The sequence below is a fragment of the Sciurus carolinensis genome, chromosome 8, assembly GCF_902686445.1.
Source record: "Sciurus carolinensis chromosome 8, mSciCar1.2, whole genome shotgun sequence".
In the NCBI taxonomy this organism is placed as follows: domain Eukaryota; kingdom Metazoa; phylum Chordata; class Mammalia; order Rodentia; family Sciuridae; genus Sciurus; species Sciurus carolinensis.
Window position 1 is genome coordinate 125,746,252 of NC_062220.1, and position 18,750 is coordinate 125,765,001.

An 18,750-nucleotide genomic window follows, 5' to 3' on the forward strand; every position below is an offset into this window, starting at 1 on the left:
CGCTGCCCACCTGGAATCTCCCTAAACAGCTGCGCTCTGGTCTGTGCCCCGTCTTCTCCTCCCGTGACTCGGACCTGCCCTTCCTTGACAATCACTGGTGGTATTAGGCCAGCTGAACGTTCATGCCGTGGTCTAATGAAGAACCTGAGCTTTTTAACGATCTCATCCGACATGGCCTTATTGATCCTGTAATACCGGGTTCCCAAGAGCACTCTTGTGTTAGGGAAGAGATTCTGTACTGTTATTTCCTAAATCTTAATACCCTAAAAGTCCCTCACGTCCCCGGGTGATTCTGATCCTCAAAATGCTTCATAAGTGGGGGGCAGGCGGGTGGAAATATATATATATATATATATAAATAGAGGATATATTTTCCTAATCGTTCTTGCGGACCCCTCCTGGGATCTCAGAGTCACCACAGAAGAAGGGGGTTCCGGGCGCGGCGGCTCAGCCTCACGCCTGTGGCGTTGGTACAGTGGCCTTATGAATTCATGGGCTCCAGGTCTTCCGAAGTGACGCGAGGTGCTGCAGCCGGTCCCGGGAACGTCGCTCACCGCGAGACTGAGAATTCGCCTAGAGAACCTTCTATTTTTAATGTAAAAGACTCCCCGGGTCCCCAGACCCCGCGGATCTTGGATCTACAAGTGCTTTTATATTTTGTAACTGTACAGAGGTGTCGTCCAGCTGGAGAGCGGCTGGCGAACCCGTCCACCGCAATAACGGAAAATGAGCTTTGCATGCACAAAGATGTCGCGTCCGGACTCGGAAAACAGCAAATAAAGCTTTGAAGCGAGCATTGGAGAAGTCACCGTGTCCCGCCGTGAATGAATGGAGCCTCCCGGGCGCCCCAGCCTGCATCCCGCTGGCCAAGTCGGCCTCCCCTGGGCTGAGCTGCGGCCGGGAGGCAGGAGTGGGCAGCCGGGTCTCGGGAGTGGGTGGATGTCCGTCACGGGAGCCCACGGGAACCAGGCAGGATTTCCATTCAGGGGACGAGGGGTTGTGTCCCCATTCTGCCACCTCCTGGAGCTGGGGCATCTCTGAGCATCTGTCCTTAGCTGTAAAAAGGGACAGTGACATCAGTAGGAGTGGGCCAGAGTGGAAGGCAGTGTCCTCGGCAGGGGGCGACGAGCCCTCCGGAGGGCGTCTGTGACCCTCAGCGGTCACAGGAGGGGGGAGGCTGTGACAGGCACCTGGCAAGCCCACCTCCACCAGGAATGCTCTGGCTCCGACTGGCAGAGGGGCCAGGGCAGGGGACTCTGGTGACAGACGTGGTTCGGGAAAGTACGGAGCACCTCGCTGGGCCTCCCTCCTGGGCCTCCCTCCTCACGCTGCCCCTGGGTGACCGCATCCCAAGTGGCAGGGTCGGAAACTGCGTGGCTTTATGGGACCCCCGCAGTCAGGAGCCCCTCTGCGTGAGCTGGTCATAGCAGGGGGGTCCCAGGGAACAGGATGGAGGAACCGCAGCCTTGAGGGCTTTGCTCACGGGATTGCTCTGTGGCTCAGGAGGCCAGCTCAGGGACCTTCACCACTCACCCAAGGTCACGGGGACCTGTGACCTGCCCCCTGCAGGCTCCTACCACCCGCTCTGGGAGATGCCCCAAGGTGCCCTGGGTCTTGCCCGGACTTGAGGCGTTTCACCCAAAGCCATGGCAACCAGGAGAGAAGCCTTGTGTGGCAATTCCCTCCTCGAGTGCCTCACATTGTATTTGCTCAATAATTATCCTGTCCTTCTTTACTGAATAATGATGTGCTCACAGCCTCGCTCTGCCAAACCCTGGAAAATGGCCCCGTCGACTTTCTTATAAGTAAGTCGACCATCATTTTCCCCTTTATTTCTATTGAGACTGAGAGCCCAGGCCTACAGCAGGCCAGCCTGTCCTCTGCTCTGTGACCTTGGGAACGTGGCTTCCCCTCTCTGAACTCCATTTCTGAACTATAAAATGGAGATCATAATTCTCCCCTAAAGATGGCTGGGTGAGGATTCCATACAATGTTTACGAAGCCTTGCACAGAGTAGGTCTTTTCCTCAATAAATGGTAGCTGTTATGTGTGTATGCCATCTCTATGAAGAAGATAAATCTTTTTATCTTTTCCCTTTTGTAATAGAGTTTGAACCCAGGGGCACCTAACCACTGAGCCACCTCCCCAGCCCTTTTTGTTTTATTTTGAGACAGGGTCTCACTACGTTGCTTAGGGCTTGGCTTAGTTGCTGAGGCTGGCCTCAAACTTTCCATCCTCCTGCCTCAGCCTCCAGAGCTGCTGGGATTACAAGTGTGCGCCACCACACCCAAATCTTCACTGGGTCTGTATTGACATTCCACAGAAATGGGATTTGCACCCAATTTGGAGGTTTATCGAGGTGATCTGACTTAAAAGGTAGGCTCACTGTAAGAACTGGAGCCTTTCCAAGAGTGTCCTACACCCCAGGAGGAAACAGGTGACCCCAAGAAATCCAAGGAAGGGAGCCCAGGCCACGCGCAGAGCCCCACAGCCCGTGTGCCCTGCCCAGCACTTTCGGGCTTCCCACAAAGCCCCCAGGAAGTCATCAGAGGCCACGTCTGAGGACAGAGGCGCTGGGGCCTCTGCGGGCGGCTATTGGAGTGAGATGGCCCGGACGGAATCGGGGAGACAGGACGCTGCCTCAGCAGGCCGGGATGTGCTGGGCTGTCAGAACGTGCCCATAAATAGCGCAGTGCTGGAGGCAGGCCGAGTCTGCAGCCGCCCGGTCGGTCCGTCCTTCCCGAGGCCACAGCCCACAGCGGCAGGTTCATTGGGGATGGGCGGGGCGGGGGTGGGGCGGGAGGCAGGAGCGACCCGGGCCGGGACTCGGGTGGCCTCCATGGGGCGTGCACAGCTGCCCCCTGCAGAAACCGGGGGTCACCGGAGGGTTGGCGCTGAGTGCAAGGACCCCAGTCACCAAACCCACTGGCGTGAGCCGGGACCTGCACGGTGCGCGTCAGAGGGCGGTGGCCCGCGTCACGTGCCTGGGGGCGGGGCTCCAAAGGCCCGCGGCGGAGGGCAAGTGGGAACGTTGGGACCTTCCGAGGCCCGCGGGACCCCACGAGCTGGACCCAGTCCCGCTTCCGGCTGAGGTTGGGCACAGGGACCAGGCAGCCTGCGTTCGGGGCCACACGGCTGTGCATGCCAGGAATGAGGGCGGGGACATCTGTGTGGTGTGTCCGTGTGGCTGGCTGTATGTGACACTGTGTGTGCGAGCAAAGGAGGTGGCGAGATGTCACCATGCAGTGACCCCGGGAGCCGTGTGTGTGCACGCAGGAAAACCGTCCTGTGAGCGTTCACCTGCGCAGCCATCAGGAGGGCCCTTCCACGTGTCACCTGAAGGTCCCCAGGCTGTGCATCATTGTCCCTGTCTGGGTTTGTCTCTTGAGGTGACAGGTACACAGAAAGTGCTTAATAAGCTCATGGAAGGAGTAACCTGCTGCATGCCAACTGACCCAGAGCAGGGGTCCACGGACCTCCTTTCTCTGACGTCTGTCTGTCCCTCTGTCCCTCCTGCCAGCTGTGGTCTCCTGCTCCACCTGATCACCAGGGCTGGGCGCTGAGCAGGGGCTCACACACTCACTGGAGGACCAAGTAACCAGGGGCACAGGGCACGGGGGCGGGAGAGACCTGACAGAGAAGCTGGCCAGGGTGCCCAGGTGGTGCGTCTGCAGAGCGATCCGCAAACCCCGTTTTGGGGGAGCTGTTGGGTGCAGGGAGAAGGCACAGGCTTTGAAGCCAGGCTGAGTGTGTGCCTTAGGAGGTGGCCTCGCGTCCCTGGGCCTCAGGCTTCCCCTCTGTGAAATGGGTAGCCCAGTCTGCTAGGCGGGTCTGAGTCAGTTGAAGACTGGCCAAGGGCAGTTCCCGAGTCACCACCCACCCAAGCAGCAGGCTGCAGCCCCTGCACTCCCGGGACCCCGTGACCCTTGTCCTTTGGTTTGAAGCTAGAAGAGTTCCTGAGGAGATGGCTGAGCAGCACGGAGCGCCCGAGCAGGCTGCAGCCGGCAAGAGCCACGGAGGCCTGGGTGGTGGCTACAAGGTACTGGGCGGGAGGGGCCGGCGGGAACAGCCCCTCTCCCACCCCGGCCGCGAACCTGCTCCCTGACTTGGCTGGGTCTCCCCTCTGGGTCCTCGCCTGCAAGATGGCACCGGTCACCTGCTCCTGCCTCAGTGGATTGCGGGGGCTCAGAGGCGCAGCCCCCGGCCCATCTCCCCTTCCGACCTTGGTCCAGTTTCTGGCCTTCTCTGGGCCTCTACAGCTCCATCTTTCAAAGGGGAGAGATGCCCACGCTCCTCGTCCCCAGAGTTGGCCTGAGAGCTGAATGGACGCCATGAAGAGGCTCCCCAGGGAGGGGAGTGGGCTGGCATTTAGCGGCTCTGCCCTTTCCAAACAGTCTCAGGGGGCCTTTGAGGAAGCGTGTGAGAGGATCTGAGATGGGTCGAGGGAAGGACGGGGGTCTTTCTGAGGATGCTGTGGTGGCCAGGAGGTCAAGTCAGCCCAGAAACCCTCTTGGCTCCTCGCCTGACACCCTGGGGTGTTGCTGGGTCTTGAGGACCATACAGGACTGGTGTGTGACCACCAAGGTCCTGGACAGAGGCTGCTCTCGTCTCTCTCTGCTTCCCTCTGTTATCGATGGGCCTTTTCCTGTCCACATGTGGGGAGAAAAGAGCCAGTAGCTTTCTTGAATCCCAGGGCCTCCACCTAATTTGCTGTGCAGCCTGAGGAAAATGACTTACCCATTCTGAGATTCTCTCACCCATTCAATAAAATGACTGGAACAGATATTCCCAGGGACAAAGACTGTGCTTGGAGATGAATGGGAAATGGGTGGTTTGTGTCTTATACAGAGGGTTTGTTTTTTGTTTGTTGGATATCAGGGTGCTTTACCACTGAGCCACCTCCCCAGCCCTTCTTATTTTTTTATTTAGAGACAGGGTCTCACGGAGTTGCTTAGGGCTTCGCTAAGTTGCTGAGGCTGGCCTTGAACTTGTGATCCTCCTGCCTCAGCCTCCAGAGTCACTGGGATGACAGGGGCGCACCACCGCACCTGGTTTACGAAGCGTTTTAAAGGAGGAAATAGTGGATTTCTGACCTTTGCTGAAGTCGGGAAGTGGACCTCCTTCCCTCCGGGTCAAAAGGCGCTTCGCTTCTTGCAGCCCTCGGGTGGGCGGGTTATTCCCTCTCCGGGTCCCTCCTGGCGCCTGCCACTCATGAGTTGACCTCAAAGTCTAATGGGGTCCAATGGGGGCGTTCCCGCTGCGGCCACCAGGGGGCGATGCAGGCCCGCCGCGGTCTCGGGAGCCGGGCTGGAGCTGGGAGCCCAGCGCGGTGGGATTTTAGGACGCTGCCCTTCCAGGTGACCGTGTACGAGCTAGAGAACTTCCAGGGTAAGCGGTGCGAGCTCTCGGCGGAGTGCCCCAACCTGACCGACAGCCTGCTGGAGAAGGTGGGCTCCATCCAAGTGGAGTCGGGGCCGTGAGTACCTGCCCGGGCCCCTCTCCAGCCTCCACCTTCGGGGACGCGGGAGGTCCGGGTCGCAGCGGGACATCCTTAGGCAGCTTGCCGCTGCGCTGGCCTCGGTTTCCTCATCTGTAGAACTGAGAGCTGAACTGAGGTTCTTTTAGGATCCTTCCAGCTCTTGATTCCCAGGGAAAGTGGCAGGAAAAAGGACAGAGAAAAACCATCCAGCCTGACTCTGTGACCAAATTGTGAAAATTCAATATAAATGGAATTTAATATTTGTCATTTTTTTGGTACCAGGAATTGGATCCAGGGGCTCTTTATCACTGAGCTACATCTCCAGCCCTTTTTTGCTTTTTTATTTTGAGACGGGGTCTTGCTAAGTTACTTAGGGCCTTGCCACATTGCTGAGGCTGGCCTCCAACTTGCGATCCTCCTGCCTCAGCCTCCCAAGTTGCTGGGATCACAGGCACATTTCACCACGCCCAGAAATACTTATGATTTCATGTAAAAATGATAACATCTGAAGTTTAACAAGCCGTCTGTCCCTTGAGCCCTTATCCTATCTCCACTTCACAGATGAGGAAACTGAACCCAAGGGGTCAAGAGTCCCGCCCATGTCTGCAGGGCAAGCAGGTGGATTCTCGCCTGCAGATTGCAAGTCGGGGCGCTGGCACTGACCATCTGGGTGACCCTGGAAAGATGCACATGAGATCGATAAATGAAGACAAGCAGGAGGGAGGAGGGGAGAGGGGAGGGGAGGAGGAGGAGAGCGGAGGAGGGGGAGGATGCGCTATAAAATACTGACTGCGTGCTGCCAGGACCTTTCTGAGCACCCTACTGCGAGACTGGATGTCACGTGGACTGTCAGTAACATTTCCTACCACGGTTTCCGGGCCCAGGGCCTCAGATATGTTCAGCCTGTCCCAGTCCATCCACAGCAGACTCAGGGATCAAGAGCAGGGCTGGGGACCGGCAGGGAGCGAGGTCAGAGGCGCCCCCCTCCCCAGACCTGCAGACCCGGGTCCCTGCCCTGCGCCTGCGGAGGTGACCCAGGTCCCGTCCTTCCCCAGGTGGCTGGCGTTCGAGCGCAGGTCCTTCCGCGGGGAACAGTTTGTCCTGGAGAAGGGAGACTACCCTCGCTGGGATGCCTGGTCCAACAGCCGCCACAGTGACAGCCTCCTGTCCCTGCGGCCTCTGCACATTGTGAGCACAAGCCCCGCCCCTCCCTGGGAGGCAGACACGCCCCCGCCATAGCGAGAGGAGAAGTCAGCTGCCCAGTGGGACTGGAATTGGAAGCCATGGGGTCCCATGGCAGGTGGGCATGGGGTCCAGGAGAGGCCGCCCAGGAAATAACTCCAGCAAGTAACTCGCAGGGTGCTTCCCTTTTTTCCCCCTGATACCCGGAAGGGACACGGGTCACAGTGACCCTTCGAAAGCCCCCCACCGCCTCCTGGTTCCCTGGGGTTCTGCCCCAGCCCTTCCTCCTTGTCCCACAGCAGGGTCCCCTGCAGGGGTCACAGGGCCCTGGGAAGGCTGACCCAGCAGGAAGGTGCAGGCCCGCCACCTGCCACCTCTGCTGCCTCCCGGGCCTGGTCCCCCTCTCTGTGGTGGCGGCCTGTCTGTCTGTCTGTCTCCTACCACGGGCCCTGAGGTCCCCGAGTTCCCAGCTCTGGAGGCCTCGCCGGCCACCCTCCCGAGTAGGCTGGGGGGCGACCCGATGGCTCTTCCTGTCCCCAGGATGGCCCAGACCACAAGCTGCACCTGTTCGAGAACCCTGCCTTCAGCGGCCGCAAGATGGAAATAGTGGACGACGACGTGCCCAGCCTGTGGGCCCACGGCTTCCAGGACCGCGTGGCCAGCATCCGCGCCATCAACGGGACGTAAGGGACCCGCCGCAGCCTTGCCCCGCCCCCTCTGGCCAGAGTCTCGGCTCCCAGTTTCATGCGTGAGCCACGGCAGGGCCTGGCAGGCAGCGCTCGGTGCCCAGCGCTAGGCAGCTTTGACTCAAGGAAGTTTTCTGGTTTTTTTTTTTTTTTTTTTTTTTCTCTATCAAATGAAATTGGTCCCCCTACCTGTCCCCACTGAAATCTTTACTCCTTTTCTGAACATCAGGCCCTGAAACTGATTCTCAGAATGTTTTTCCTCTTGACCATCCTTGTCCTTAGCATCAAGGATGAGGCGTGATCTGAGTAGTACCTAGGGGAGCAGACTTAATCACCTCCCTCTTTCTAGGCTCAATATCACTGTTTATGCAACCTTAAGGTTGCCTCGCCTTTGTTGGTGGTTCTATCTCACTAGTGGGCCTTTGGGTTGCTCCTTCCTGTGAAATTTTTACTTCAGGACTTTTTGCTGGGCATCTACTCTGTGCCTGGTGTGGGGAGAGAGGGGACCTTAAGAACTCCATGGTGGCTGCCCCCAGGAATTTCACAGTCCGATAGGGAGACAGACAAGGAGACAGGTATTCACGATTCTTGGTGATGGGGATCGTGGTTGGCATGCATGTGCCTCTGGGAGTCCCAGGGAACTAGTGGATTCCGCCAGGAAGGGCTTTGCAAAGGAAGAAGCAACGAAATGGACTGTACAGGGTGCAAAGGGAAGAGGGGGAGGAATGGGGCAGGGCAAGGAAGGGTGTGCCAGGCAGAAGGAACAGCGCACACGACGGCTTAGAGGCAAGTAGCTTCCAAGCCACTCAATGCGGTGTGAAGCGGGGACACGGAGAGAGCAGCTGGAGGTTTTGCAGGGCTCTCGTGAGCTGGGTAGGTGCTTCCCACCGGGGAGCGAAGGAGGAGCTCCGCAGTTGGCAGGCAGAGTGATGGCCGGCGGGGCAGGCCGCTCTCAGCCCGCTCTTGTCCCGGCAGGTGGGTCGGCTATGAGTTCCCCGGCTACCGCGGGCGCCAGTACGTGCTGGAGCGGGGCGAGTACCGTCACTGGAACGAGTGGGACGCCAACCAGCCGCAGCTGCAGTCCGTGCGCCGCATCCGCGACCAGAAGTGGCACAAGCGGGGCTGCTTCCTCAGCAGCTGAAGGGCACCGGGTCCCAGTGGCCTTCGCCCGCCCGGGGCGGCATCGCGGGCAAGGAGAGGAGGCTCCAGGGCTGGGGCGAGGGCCTGCCTGTCCACCTCCCCGGAATCTGTTCAATAAAGCCTGGGCTCAGTCCCCACCTGCCATGTCCCTCTGCCTGGCTTCCTGGGGCCGGAGGCGGGGCCGGAGGTGGGGCGGGGGCGGGGCCGAGGAAGGGCTGGGGGCGGGGCCGGGGGCGGGGCCGGGGAAGGGCTGGGGGCGGGGCCGGGGCGGGGCCGGGGCAGGGCTGGGGGCGGGGCCGGGGCGGGGCCGGAAAAGGGCTGGGGGCGGGGCGGGGCTCCAGGGCCAGCGCCCCAAGTCCCGGGTCTGCACCCCAGTAATGCCACGCGATCTCCCGCCAGGGTGCTGTGTTCAGCTGACCATGTGTCTCCATCCACCCACCCTGATGCACCCTCCATCCGTCCATTCATCCTTCCATCCATCTGTCCGTCCGTCATCCACCATCCTTCATCAGTCCATCTGTCCATCTGTCTATTCATCCACCACCCATCATCCATCCCTCCCTCCCTCCCTTCATCCATCAGTCCAATTGTCTGTGCATCCACTCATCCATCCATCCACCAGTCCAATTGTCTGTCTGTCCATCCATCCATCCATCCGTCAGTCCGTCCATCTGTCCATCATCCCTCCCTCCAGCCGTCCAGTCGTTCGTCTGTCTGTCCATCCGTCCTTCCCGTCCTCTCTCCCACCCACCCCGCCTCTGCTCCCCGCGACGTCTCCCTTCAGCCTGTTGTGCACCCGTCCATGAGTCCTCCCCATCCGTCCATCCGTCCATCTGGCCAGCAGCCCCCGCCGCCCTCCTCCTCCCCTCCCGCTCTCTCTGCGGGGGTGATGTTTTGATCAGGCCCCGTCCCAGGTCTGAGGACCCAGCGGGGTCAAGGACACCCCCTTTTGTGGGCGAGACTTGAATAAATCGAGGGGTGGACTTGGAACTCGGCGTTAGCGGAGCGCTGACCCGGGGTCCTGGGGAGACTCGGGCTGCGGGAGCCACCACCTGGGCGCCCCGGGAGCCTTCCTGGCAGGAGGCGCTGGGTAGGAACGTGCGTGGGTGACGGGGAGACCGCAAGGCCCAGGGTTCTGCAGACCCAGGAGCTGGGGGCCCAAGATGCTGCGCGGCCTCCTTGGGGTCCGACGGGGCTCTGGCTGTGGTGCGGAGCGAGCCCCGAAGGATCGGAGCGGGGACAGGGAGGCAGCCGGGAGCCAGGTGGGGTCCGCCCGGGGCTCTGGCTTCCCCCGCCAACCGCTCTCCGCCCTGCCCGAGGTGGGGCGCCCCTGCTGTCTGCTCCCGGATCTCTGTGCTCACAGGGCGGTGGGAGCCGTGTGGGGAGCCAGGCATGGCCGGGCCCTTCCTGCCTCGCGTGGAAGGGGCGTCCCTTCTGCTGGTCGGCCGCAGCCACCTTCCCGCAGACTTGCTCAGGGGTCACCTGCCCACTGGATCACTTCCCTGTGTTCCCTGCATGCCCAGAGCCTGGCTCAGCTTCCCTGGGAGGTGCCTGGGGCCTCGGGAAGGCTTTGAAGAGAATGTGACAGTTTTTAGTTATTCCGACCTGTGTGTTTACACACACACACACACACACACACACACACACACAGAGCTAAGACAGCACCTGGACTTCTTGCTTTGGTGTCTGTGGGATAGCTGGGTGGGCTTCAGGCTTGGCTGGATCAGGGTGCCATCAATGAGGCAGATAAAAGGCAGGGGTTGACCCCCCCTTGGGGGAAGGCAGCCCCCCACTCTGTCCCCTTCACCATTTGCACAAAGGAGCAGGTTCTTTGCACTCCCATCCGTCCAGAGCTTGCTGAGGACTAAGGGCTTTGTAGACACCGTCTCACCGAATCCAAAGAACGTCACCGGGAGGCAGGCACGGCGGCTAGTCCCATTTCACAGGCAGGCAAACCGAGGCCCAGAGAGGCAGGCTTCCCTCCCGAGGCCACACATAAAAGAAGTGGGAGGGAGGAGACTCCATCCCTGGGTACTGATTCTGGAACGTTCCTTCCTGAGCCTCACACACTGACATATCCACCAGGAACAGGGAGCCACCAGGAAATAGGGTGGAAACGGAAAGAGCAGCAGCTACAACAAGGAAGAGGGCCATTCCGGGCAGCCATTGCCGGGACCAGGGCAGCCGCGGTCCCCACGGTTCTCCTCTGCAGAGGGAACGGCCGTAAACCACCCGGGGTCCAGCTTCCCAGCGCTCGGACGGGGACTCACATCAGGGCTGTTCCCAAAGCCCATTTGTCCACACCTGGGGGCTGTCGATGCTGTGGTCAGCCCGCCTGCTGCTGCTGCTGCTGTGTTCACTGAGCATCTACTATGTTCCAGGTGCAGGGCCAGGCGCTGGCCGTGCCTGCTGTCAGTCAATGCCAAGATGGCCCGGGACGGGCTCCTGGGCGGGGAGGCCTGTGCAGGGCAGGAGTGCCCGCCCCTCCTGTGTCCAGGGCCTGGAGCTGTGCTGATTCCAGAGGTGGGGTTCGGTTGGCACCCCAGACCCAGGGCAGCTGCAGGTGGGCACTGATGTCCAAGTGACTCTGTCCAAAGCCTCAAACCCAGAACTACCATCTGGTCTCCTGGAGCAAGTCCAGGCACGGTCCCAATCAGACCTATGGCCCTCTGGGAGGCTCAGAGAAGGCAAGCCAACTGCGGAGGTCACACAGCCAGGGAAAGACAGAGCTAGGACTGTCCCCAGTCCTGACTAACTCCAAAAGCCCGCTCAGCCCCACCCTCAGATCAGACCCCGTCTCCTGCAGGGACAGAGCCTGAGATTGACAGTAACGAAGAGTGTCCGCGGGCTACAGGAGAATGCAGCTCCATGACCAGTTTAATTGAGATGCAGTGCAGCCGGATGGTTAGGGGCAGCGAGGTGGGGATTGGAGGCGGCAGGACTGAGCTGGGTCCCTGCCCTATCCCAGTTGGATTGCTTGCCAGGCTTTGTTCCTTACTGTGTGCCTTTGGGCAAATAGCATGACCTCTCTGTGCCTCCTTTTTATCATCTGTAACTTGGAGATAATAAGACCACCTATCTGGTCGGTTGTCGTGAGTAATGGCCTGAGTCTCCTCTGCAGAAAGGCCTTAGAACAAAATATTGCTCCCTGAGCATTCTTTTGACGATGAGGACCTGGAGACAGACAGGTGTCCAGAGTCGTTTCAGGCACAGGATGGTGGAGACGGCCCCGGGTTGTCTGGAGCAGACTTTCCGGTTGCCCAGCGATGGGGTGTTTCCTCGACTCCCGGGGAGCAGGCAGCAGGGCAGCCAGAGCCCCGGAACCCACGGCAGCTGGGCGGCTAGCTCAGTGGTCACCCCCCAAGGAACCCACTGATGAGCCTCGGTGAGGGCAGCCCGGCCTTGCTTCCCCTGGGGACCTCCACGCCACTTCCTGCGGCCATCTGTCCCTCTCCCCAGCCTTACCCTGGCCATCTTTTACCTGCCGTCCGGCTGGTAGTGGACCTGGCCGTGTCCCCCAAGAGCTTGCTGTGGGATGTTGGGCCCTTTGCATCTGCTGGCATCTGGCATGACTGCTGGGGCTTTCTCCTGCACCTGGGGACACACACCTCGGGGACGGGCCCCCATCTCCCAATAGGAGCGGGTGGATCAAACGCCTCAGACCCCAGACCACAGGCGGAGCCTCCCCAAGACTTCGTAGCCACCTTGGAAATTCATTGCAGTGTTTTTTGTGGTATTTACAGCATCAAACAAATCACCCTGGGTTCATCTGTGTGTTTAGTTGTATTATGTTCCAGATCCTTCTATATCCCAGTGACTTGGGAGGCCAGGAAAGGAGGATCACAATTTGGAGGCCAACCTCAGCAACTTAGCAAGGCCCTGAGCAACTTGGCGAGACCCTGTCTCAAAATAAAAAATAAAAAGGGCTGAGGGTGAGGATCTGTGGTTAGGTGACCCTGGGTTCAATCCCCAGTACCACAAAATAAGTAAATAAATAATTAAAAAGATGCTTTACAGAGGGGCATGAAAATGTCGAACATACATTAACTTCCTAGCCAAATATATCCATTATAATACTCCTGTCTTATGTCATCTAGCACAGCTATGTCAAAGCCTTTATATATGAAAACATATGTTGTTACATGTCGTACGTAGTCTATTATTCTTTTATGCTATACTTAGAATTGCAACAACTTATGATTAATTTATTTTGGTAGCTTGTAAGAATGTAGGTTGTATTATTGATTTTATTTCAAGAGCATAAGAAGCTGTTATAAATAATCATGGGTCATCACTTCCGATAGATACAGAGAACTGCTCTCGGCTTATCTTAGGGGTGTCTTCCAGCACTGACTCCTTTGTATCTAAGGACTGAATTAGGTTTGTCCAAGGGGGACAATGAGGCTCATTCTCTCCATAGGAACAGGAAGGTGAGGTGGAGAGGAGTCCAAGCCCTTTCTTTCCATGTATCAGGCAAGCTGTGCTGCATGACAAACAGCCTCCATGTCTTGGTGGCTTAGAACACAAAGGTTTTTTTTCTCCCTGGTGCTGCATGTCTACTGCTGGTCAGCAGGGGGCTGCTCTCCACAGAGTCACTCAGGGATCCAGGCTGGTGGAGACTCCGCCATCTTGCAGGGCTGCCACTGCTGGTCAGCAGTGGGCTCCTCTCCACAGAGTCACGCAGGGATCCAGGCTGGTGGAGACTCCGCCATCTTGCGGGGCTGCCACTGCTGGTCAGAAGGGGGCTGCTCTCCACAGAGTCACTCAGGGATCCAGGCTGGTGGAGACTCCGCCATCTTGCAGGGCTGCCACTGCTGGTCAGAAGGGGGCTGCTCTCCACAGAGTCACTCAGGGATCCAGGCTGGTGGAGACTCCGCCATCTTGCAGGGCTGCTGCTGCTATTCAGCAGGGGGCTCCTCTCCACAGAGTCACTCAGGGATCCAGGCTGGTGGAGACTCCGCCATCTTACAGGGCTGCTGCTGCTATTCAGCAGGGGGCTCCTCTCCACAGAGTCACTCAGGGATCCAGGCTGATGGAGACTCCGCCATCTTGCAGGGTTGCCATCTCAGGGCAAAGGAAGAGGAGAGTCCACTGGAATGTCCGGCTCCTGCAGGAAAATGATTTTGACTGGAAATGTCATCAGTCCTGTTTATTAAGTACAATGGGTCACGTGACCTCCCTGCCAACTGCAAGAAGACCCAGTGGTTACCCACTTGTGAATATACCCCGTATCGCTGCTCCCCTTCCCTGCCCCATGTCCCCTGTCCATTTCCTGGTGCTCCCTGGACCTCCGAATAAGTGATCTGTACTCACCCTCTGTCTGAGGGACGCTTCCTGTAGTGCCCAGTCTGACACAGCCTCATTTTTGCCATTTTCTCACTAAGGGGTGGATCCAGCCAACAATTATTTTGCAGTCCACACAGGTGTAATAGCAGGGATGGTGTAAGAGCCGTTCTGGAGTATTTTCTGTGGTTAGAACCCCACTAGGCTGTCACAGGGTGTGTCACTTTAAAAGGGGGCGGGGCTAGCTAGAACCTAGATGGTCACACATGTGGATGCCAAGGAAACGTCAGTTTGCAGGTGAGGAAACAGGTGGGAGAAGGGTAGTTGTGCAGACTGAAGCCTTGGGAGTCTACAGATCTTGAGCTCCTAGTTCAAATCCTAGCCTTACCACTTCCTGGCTGTGTGACTTTGGGGAAGTTTCTTCCCCTCTCTGAGCCTCAGTTTACTTGCCTATAAAAATAGGGATAATACTTGAATGTCCCCCCGGTACACTTTGCCCTGTCAGACAATGGGAACTCCGACTTTCCTGGATGAGAATAATGTGAGATGCTGGGGACAGGAAAACAGACCTGGAGAAGAGGACTTTACTACAGTCCCCAGGGTTTAGTGGAAAGCATCAGAGTGTAAACATGAAGAGATTTTTCTTGAAGTCAGACTAATATGCACTCAGGTTCTGGCCCTTTTGCTCCCCTAGCTGTGTGATCTCAGACAAGTTACTTAACTTCTCTGAGCCTCGACTTCCTTATTTGCAACAGGAGATACTAATAATGTCTATCTCAAAGATGATGGTGAGAATTTAATTCAATGGCACTGCCAGGAAAGAACCCTCTGGGAAACTTAGTGGAAACTCAGTACACCAAACCCAGCTCTATTACTTATGGCTGTGCAATCTTGGGACAAGTTCCATAACCTCTCTGAGCCTCTAATTTCCATAAAATGGGATGATCAATAAATGCAACACTGACCTTTTGGGAGGATTGAAAGAAATAAGTACAGATGGTGCCTGACTCGTGAGAAACTCACGCTCCCTGAACATTAGGAATCCTTTCTTATTTATTAGAATACCATCAACTCATGAGTCTGTTGCTTCCACAAATATGGCCGGACCCGGTCATGGTTTGAACTGGGAGTCAAGAAGATGTGATGAAATCCTTGATCCCAGTATGTCAGACGGTGACCCTGGTAGAAATGGGGTCTTTGCAGAGGTAACCAAAGTCAGATGACATCAGCAGGGCAGATCCTCATGGAAAACCACTGGAAAGCACGTGAAAGGAGGATTTCTTCTTTTTTTTATTAAAATACTTTTAATTTTTAGACAAATTTTGATTCATTGTACACAAATGGGGTACAACTTTTCATTTCTATGGTTGTGCACAATGTAGATTCACGCCATTCATGTAATCATACCTATACAGAGGGTAATACTGTCTGTTTCATTCTACTGTTTTTCCATCCCCACCCCCACCCACCCCTTTTTCCTCTACACCATCCAAAGTTCCTTCATTCTTTTCTTCCCCCGTGCCACCCCTCATTTTTATATATTGTCATGCACTTATCAGAGAAAACATTTGGTCTTTGGTTTTTTTGGGCTTGGCTTATTTCACTTAGCATGATATTTTCCAACTTCATCCATTTACCAGCAAATGCCATAATTTTATCATTCTTTATGACTAATATTCCATTGTATATATACCACAGTTTCTTTATCCATTCATCAATTGAAGGACATCTAGGTTGGTTCCACAATCTGGCTATTGTGAATTGAGCAGCAATGAACATTGATGTGGCTGTATCTCTGTAGTATGCTGATTTTAAGTCCTTTGGGTATAGGCCGAGGAGTGGGATAGCTGGGTCAAATGGTGGGTTCATTCCAAGTTTTCTAAGGAATCTCCACACTGCTTTCCAGAGTGGCTGCACCAATTTGCAACCCCACCAGCAATGTATGAGTGTGCCTTTTTCCCACATCCACGCCAACACTTATTATTGCTTGTGTTCTTGATAATCGCCATTCTAATTGAAGTTAGATGAAATCTTAGGGTGGTTTTAATTTGCATTTCTCTAATTACCAGGCATGCTGAGCACTTTTTCATATGTTTGTTGATCACCTGTATATCTTTTTCTGTGAAGTGTCTGCCCATTTCTTTAGCCCATTTATTGATTGGGCTCTTTGTATTTGGGGTGTAAAGTTTTTTAAGTTCTTTATAAACTTTGGAGATGAGTGCTCTGTCTGAAGTGTGTGTGGAAAAGATTCTCTCCCACTCTGTGGGCTCTCTTTTCACATTGTTGATTGTTTCCTGTGCTGAGAAAAAACTTTTTCGTTTGAATCCATCCCATTTATTGATTCTTGCTTTTATTTCTTGCACTATGGGGATCTAGTTAAGGAAGTCTGGTCCTAAGCCAACGTGATGGAGATTCAGGCCTACTTTTTATTCTATTTGGTGAAGGGTCTCTGGTCTGATTTCAAGGTCTTTGATACATTTTGAGTTGAGTTTTGTGCAGGATGAGAGATAGGGGTTTAGTTGCATTCTGCTGTATCTGGATTTCCAGTTTTCCCAGCACCATTTGTTGAAGAGGCTATCTTTTCTCCATTGTAAGATTTTGGCACCCTTTTCTAGTATGAGGTTACTGTACTTACGTGGGTATGTCTCCGTGTCCTCTATTCTGTACCATTGGTCTACCTGTCTATTTTGGTGCCAATACCATGCCGGTTTTGTTACTATTGCTCTACAGTAGAGTTTAAGGTCTGGTATTGTGATACCTCTTACATCACTCTTCCTGTCCAGGATTGCTTTGGCTATTATGGATCTTTTGTTCTTCCAGATGAATTTCATGACTGCTTTTTCTGTTTCTATGAGAAATGTCATAGGGATTTTAATTGGAATTCCATTAAATCTATATAGTGCCTTTGGAAGTAGAATTTCTTTTTTTTTTTTTTTTTTTTTTTGGTACCAGGGCTTGAAGTCAGGGGCACTGGACCCCTGAGCCACCTCCCCAGCCCTATTTTATATTTTATTTAGAGACAGGCTCTCTCTGAGTTGCTTAGGGCCTCGCTGTTACTGAGGCTGGCTTTGAACTCACAGTCCTCCTGCCTCAGCCTCCCGAGCTGCAGGGATGGCAGGCGCGGCCACCACGTGGGCTCAGAGGATTTCTACATGTACCAGTGGGTCCTCTAGTTGTATCCGTAGGTGTAGGGGACAGGCACGGCCAGCCCACTCCAGCGCTCCGAGTTCTCCCACCCCACTAATAGGAGGGGAAAGTTGGACACAAAGACAGACTTGGGCAGAGGGAGGACGATGTGGGGACACCAGGAAAGCCGGTCCTTACCGGGGGACACATCTGCCAGGCAAGGGGCTCCCTGGTGACCCCCCCCACTCCGGCCAGGAGCTGGGAGAGGCCGAAAGGGACCTGCACCAGACCCTCGGGCAGAGCTGGCCCCGGGGACCCTCCAGCTCAGACTTCAGCCTTAGGAACCGTGAGATGCTGGACTTGGGGACCAGGATGGCTTCCTGGGGTACAAGGCACATGACGTGATGCGACCCTTTCCACGGTGTTCCGGGGGACGGCTCAGTGGCATCGCAAGCCATCACGGCCAGCCTGCACCACGACCTTCACCGTCCCCGTCAATCACTGACCCCACCCCCCTCCCTGCCCCGCCCAGGACCACCATCATTCCAGACTCTGTCACCAGGAACGCGTCCCCTCCGGCTGTCTCCTGGAAGTGGAGTCCGGCAGGATCCACCTCATCGGGACTGGTTTTCCTGCTTTTGCAAAGTGGCCTCTGACACAGGGTCGCAACCTCCTTCCCGGGGCTCAGGGACGTCCTGTTTAGGTGCCTCTGGGGGGTCCTGGGGATGGAACTCAGGGCCTCTTGACCCCTGAGCCACCTCCCCAGCCCTGTTTTGTATTTATTTAGAGACAGGGTCTCACTGAGTTGCTTAGGGCCTCACTTTTGCTGAGGCTGGCTTTGAACTCGCGATCCTCCTGCCTCAGCCTCCCGAGCCGCTGGGATGGCAGGCAGGTGCCTCCGCTCCCGGCTTCACCTAACTCTTTGAGGAAGGGCCATGCCGCTTTCCGTACCGGTTGCTCCATTCTATATTCCAAAATTCTGTTGCGGTTCAGCTAACCACCCAGTTTTCACAAGCACCTACTACGCGTCAGGCACCTGGTCCCTGGACACCATGGAAACCCAGGCGGATGACATCTCTTGCCCTCTGTGTATCTTCTGATGGGAAAGACCAGAGTGTCAGGTGGCGGTGGGTGTGAGGTCATCAGCAGGCCTAGGGGCCCTGTGCGTGCATGTGCATGTATGCACGCGTGCACGTGCGCGCGCGCGCGTGTGCGTGCGTGTGCGTGCATGTGTGTGCGCGTGCATGTTTGCGTGCGCGTGCGTGTGCGCGCGCGCGCGTGCGTGCGTGCAGGAGGAAGCAGGTCGCCTCATCCTGGACCTACTTCCCAAGCTCCTGCACTGCCCCTCCCCACCGCCTGACCTTGGATTCAAGGTCAAGACAGAGCCTGGGTTGCAGGAGAAGAACGTGCTCTCCAGGGACATGAGGTGACCCTGGCAATGACACAGGGACAGCAGTAAACACTGGAGAGGTTTCTCCAGCGAGGAGTCCAAGAGCTCCCCGGAGCTCCCTTCTTCAGGACAACCCTGGCCTGGGCCAGCGGGTGAAGGTCACCGTCCCTGGCTACCCCCGGGACCCCACGCGACCAGGCCCCTGTCCACCCTGGCCCTGCCCGTCAGTGCCCCAGGCCGGCTCCCAGGCAAGGCCCTTTCCTCCGTTCCTCGGGAGAACCTCTCCCGGTCACCCAGGGCTTTCCTGGACGGCCCGGGCCGGGGGCCTCTCCCCTCTGACACTGACCCCTGGAACAGAGCTTGGCACCAATTAGATGCCCAACAGATATTTTTGTCGACTGGATGGCTGGGCCGGCGGGTGGGCAGATGGCTGGCCGGCGGGCTGATGGACGGTCGCTGGCTCT

General features: G+C 56.5%; 1 protein-coding gene across 2 annotated transcripts; it reads left to right on the forward strand.

Annotated features, from left to right (window-relative positions):
- The first annotated feature begins 2,664 nt into the window (after positions 1-2,664).
- Positions 2,665-8,582, forward strand: Crybb3 (crystallin beta B3). 2 transcript variants are annotated; one of them, XM_047562264.1, is made up of 6 exons: positions 2,665-2,765; positions 3,945-4,039; positions 5,358-5,476; positions 6,535-6,667; positions 7,202-7,344; positions 8,323-8,582. In XM_047562264.1, the coding sequence occupies exons 2-6, from the start codon at positions 3,965-3,967 to the stop codon at positions 8,486-8,488; spliced, it is 636 nt and encodes a 211-aa protein (XP_047418220.1). In that variant the 5' UTR covers positions 2,665-2,765; positions 3,945-3,964; the 3' UTR covers positions 8,489-8,582. The 2 variants fall into 2 exon arrangements, with proteins under 2 accessions (XP_047418220.1, XP_047418222.1); XM_047562266.1 differs by having other exon boundaries at positions 2,753-2,765; positions 3,949-4,039.
- Positions 8,583-18,750: the final 10,168 nt, after the last annotated feature.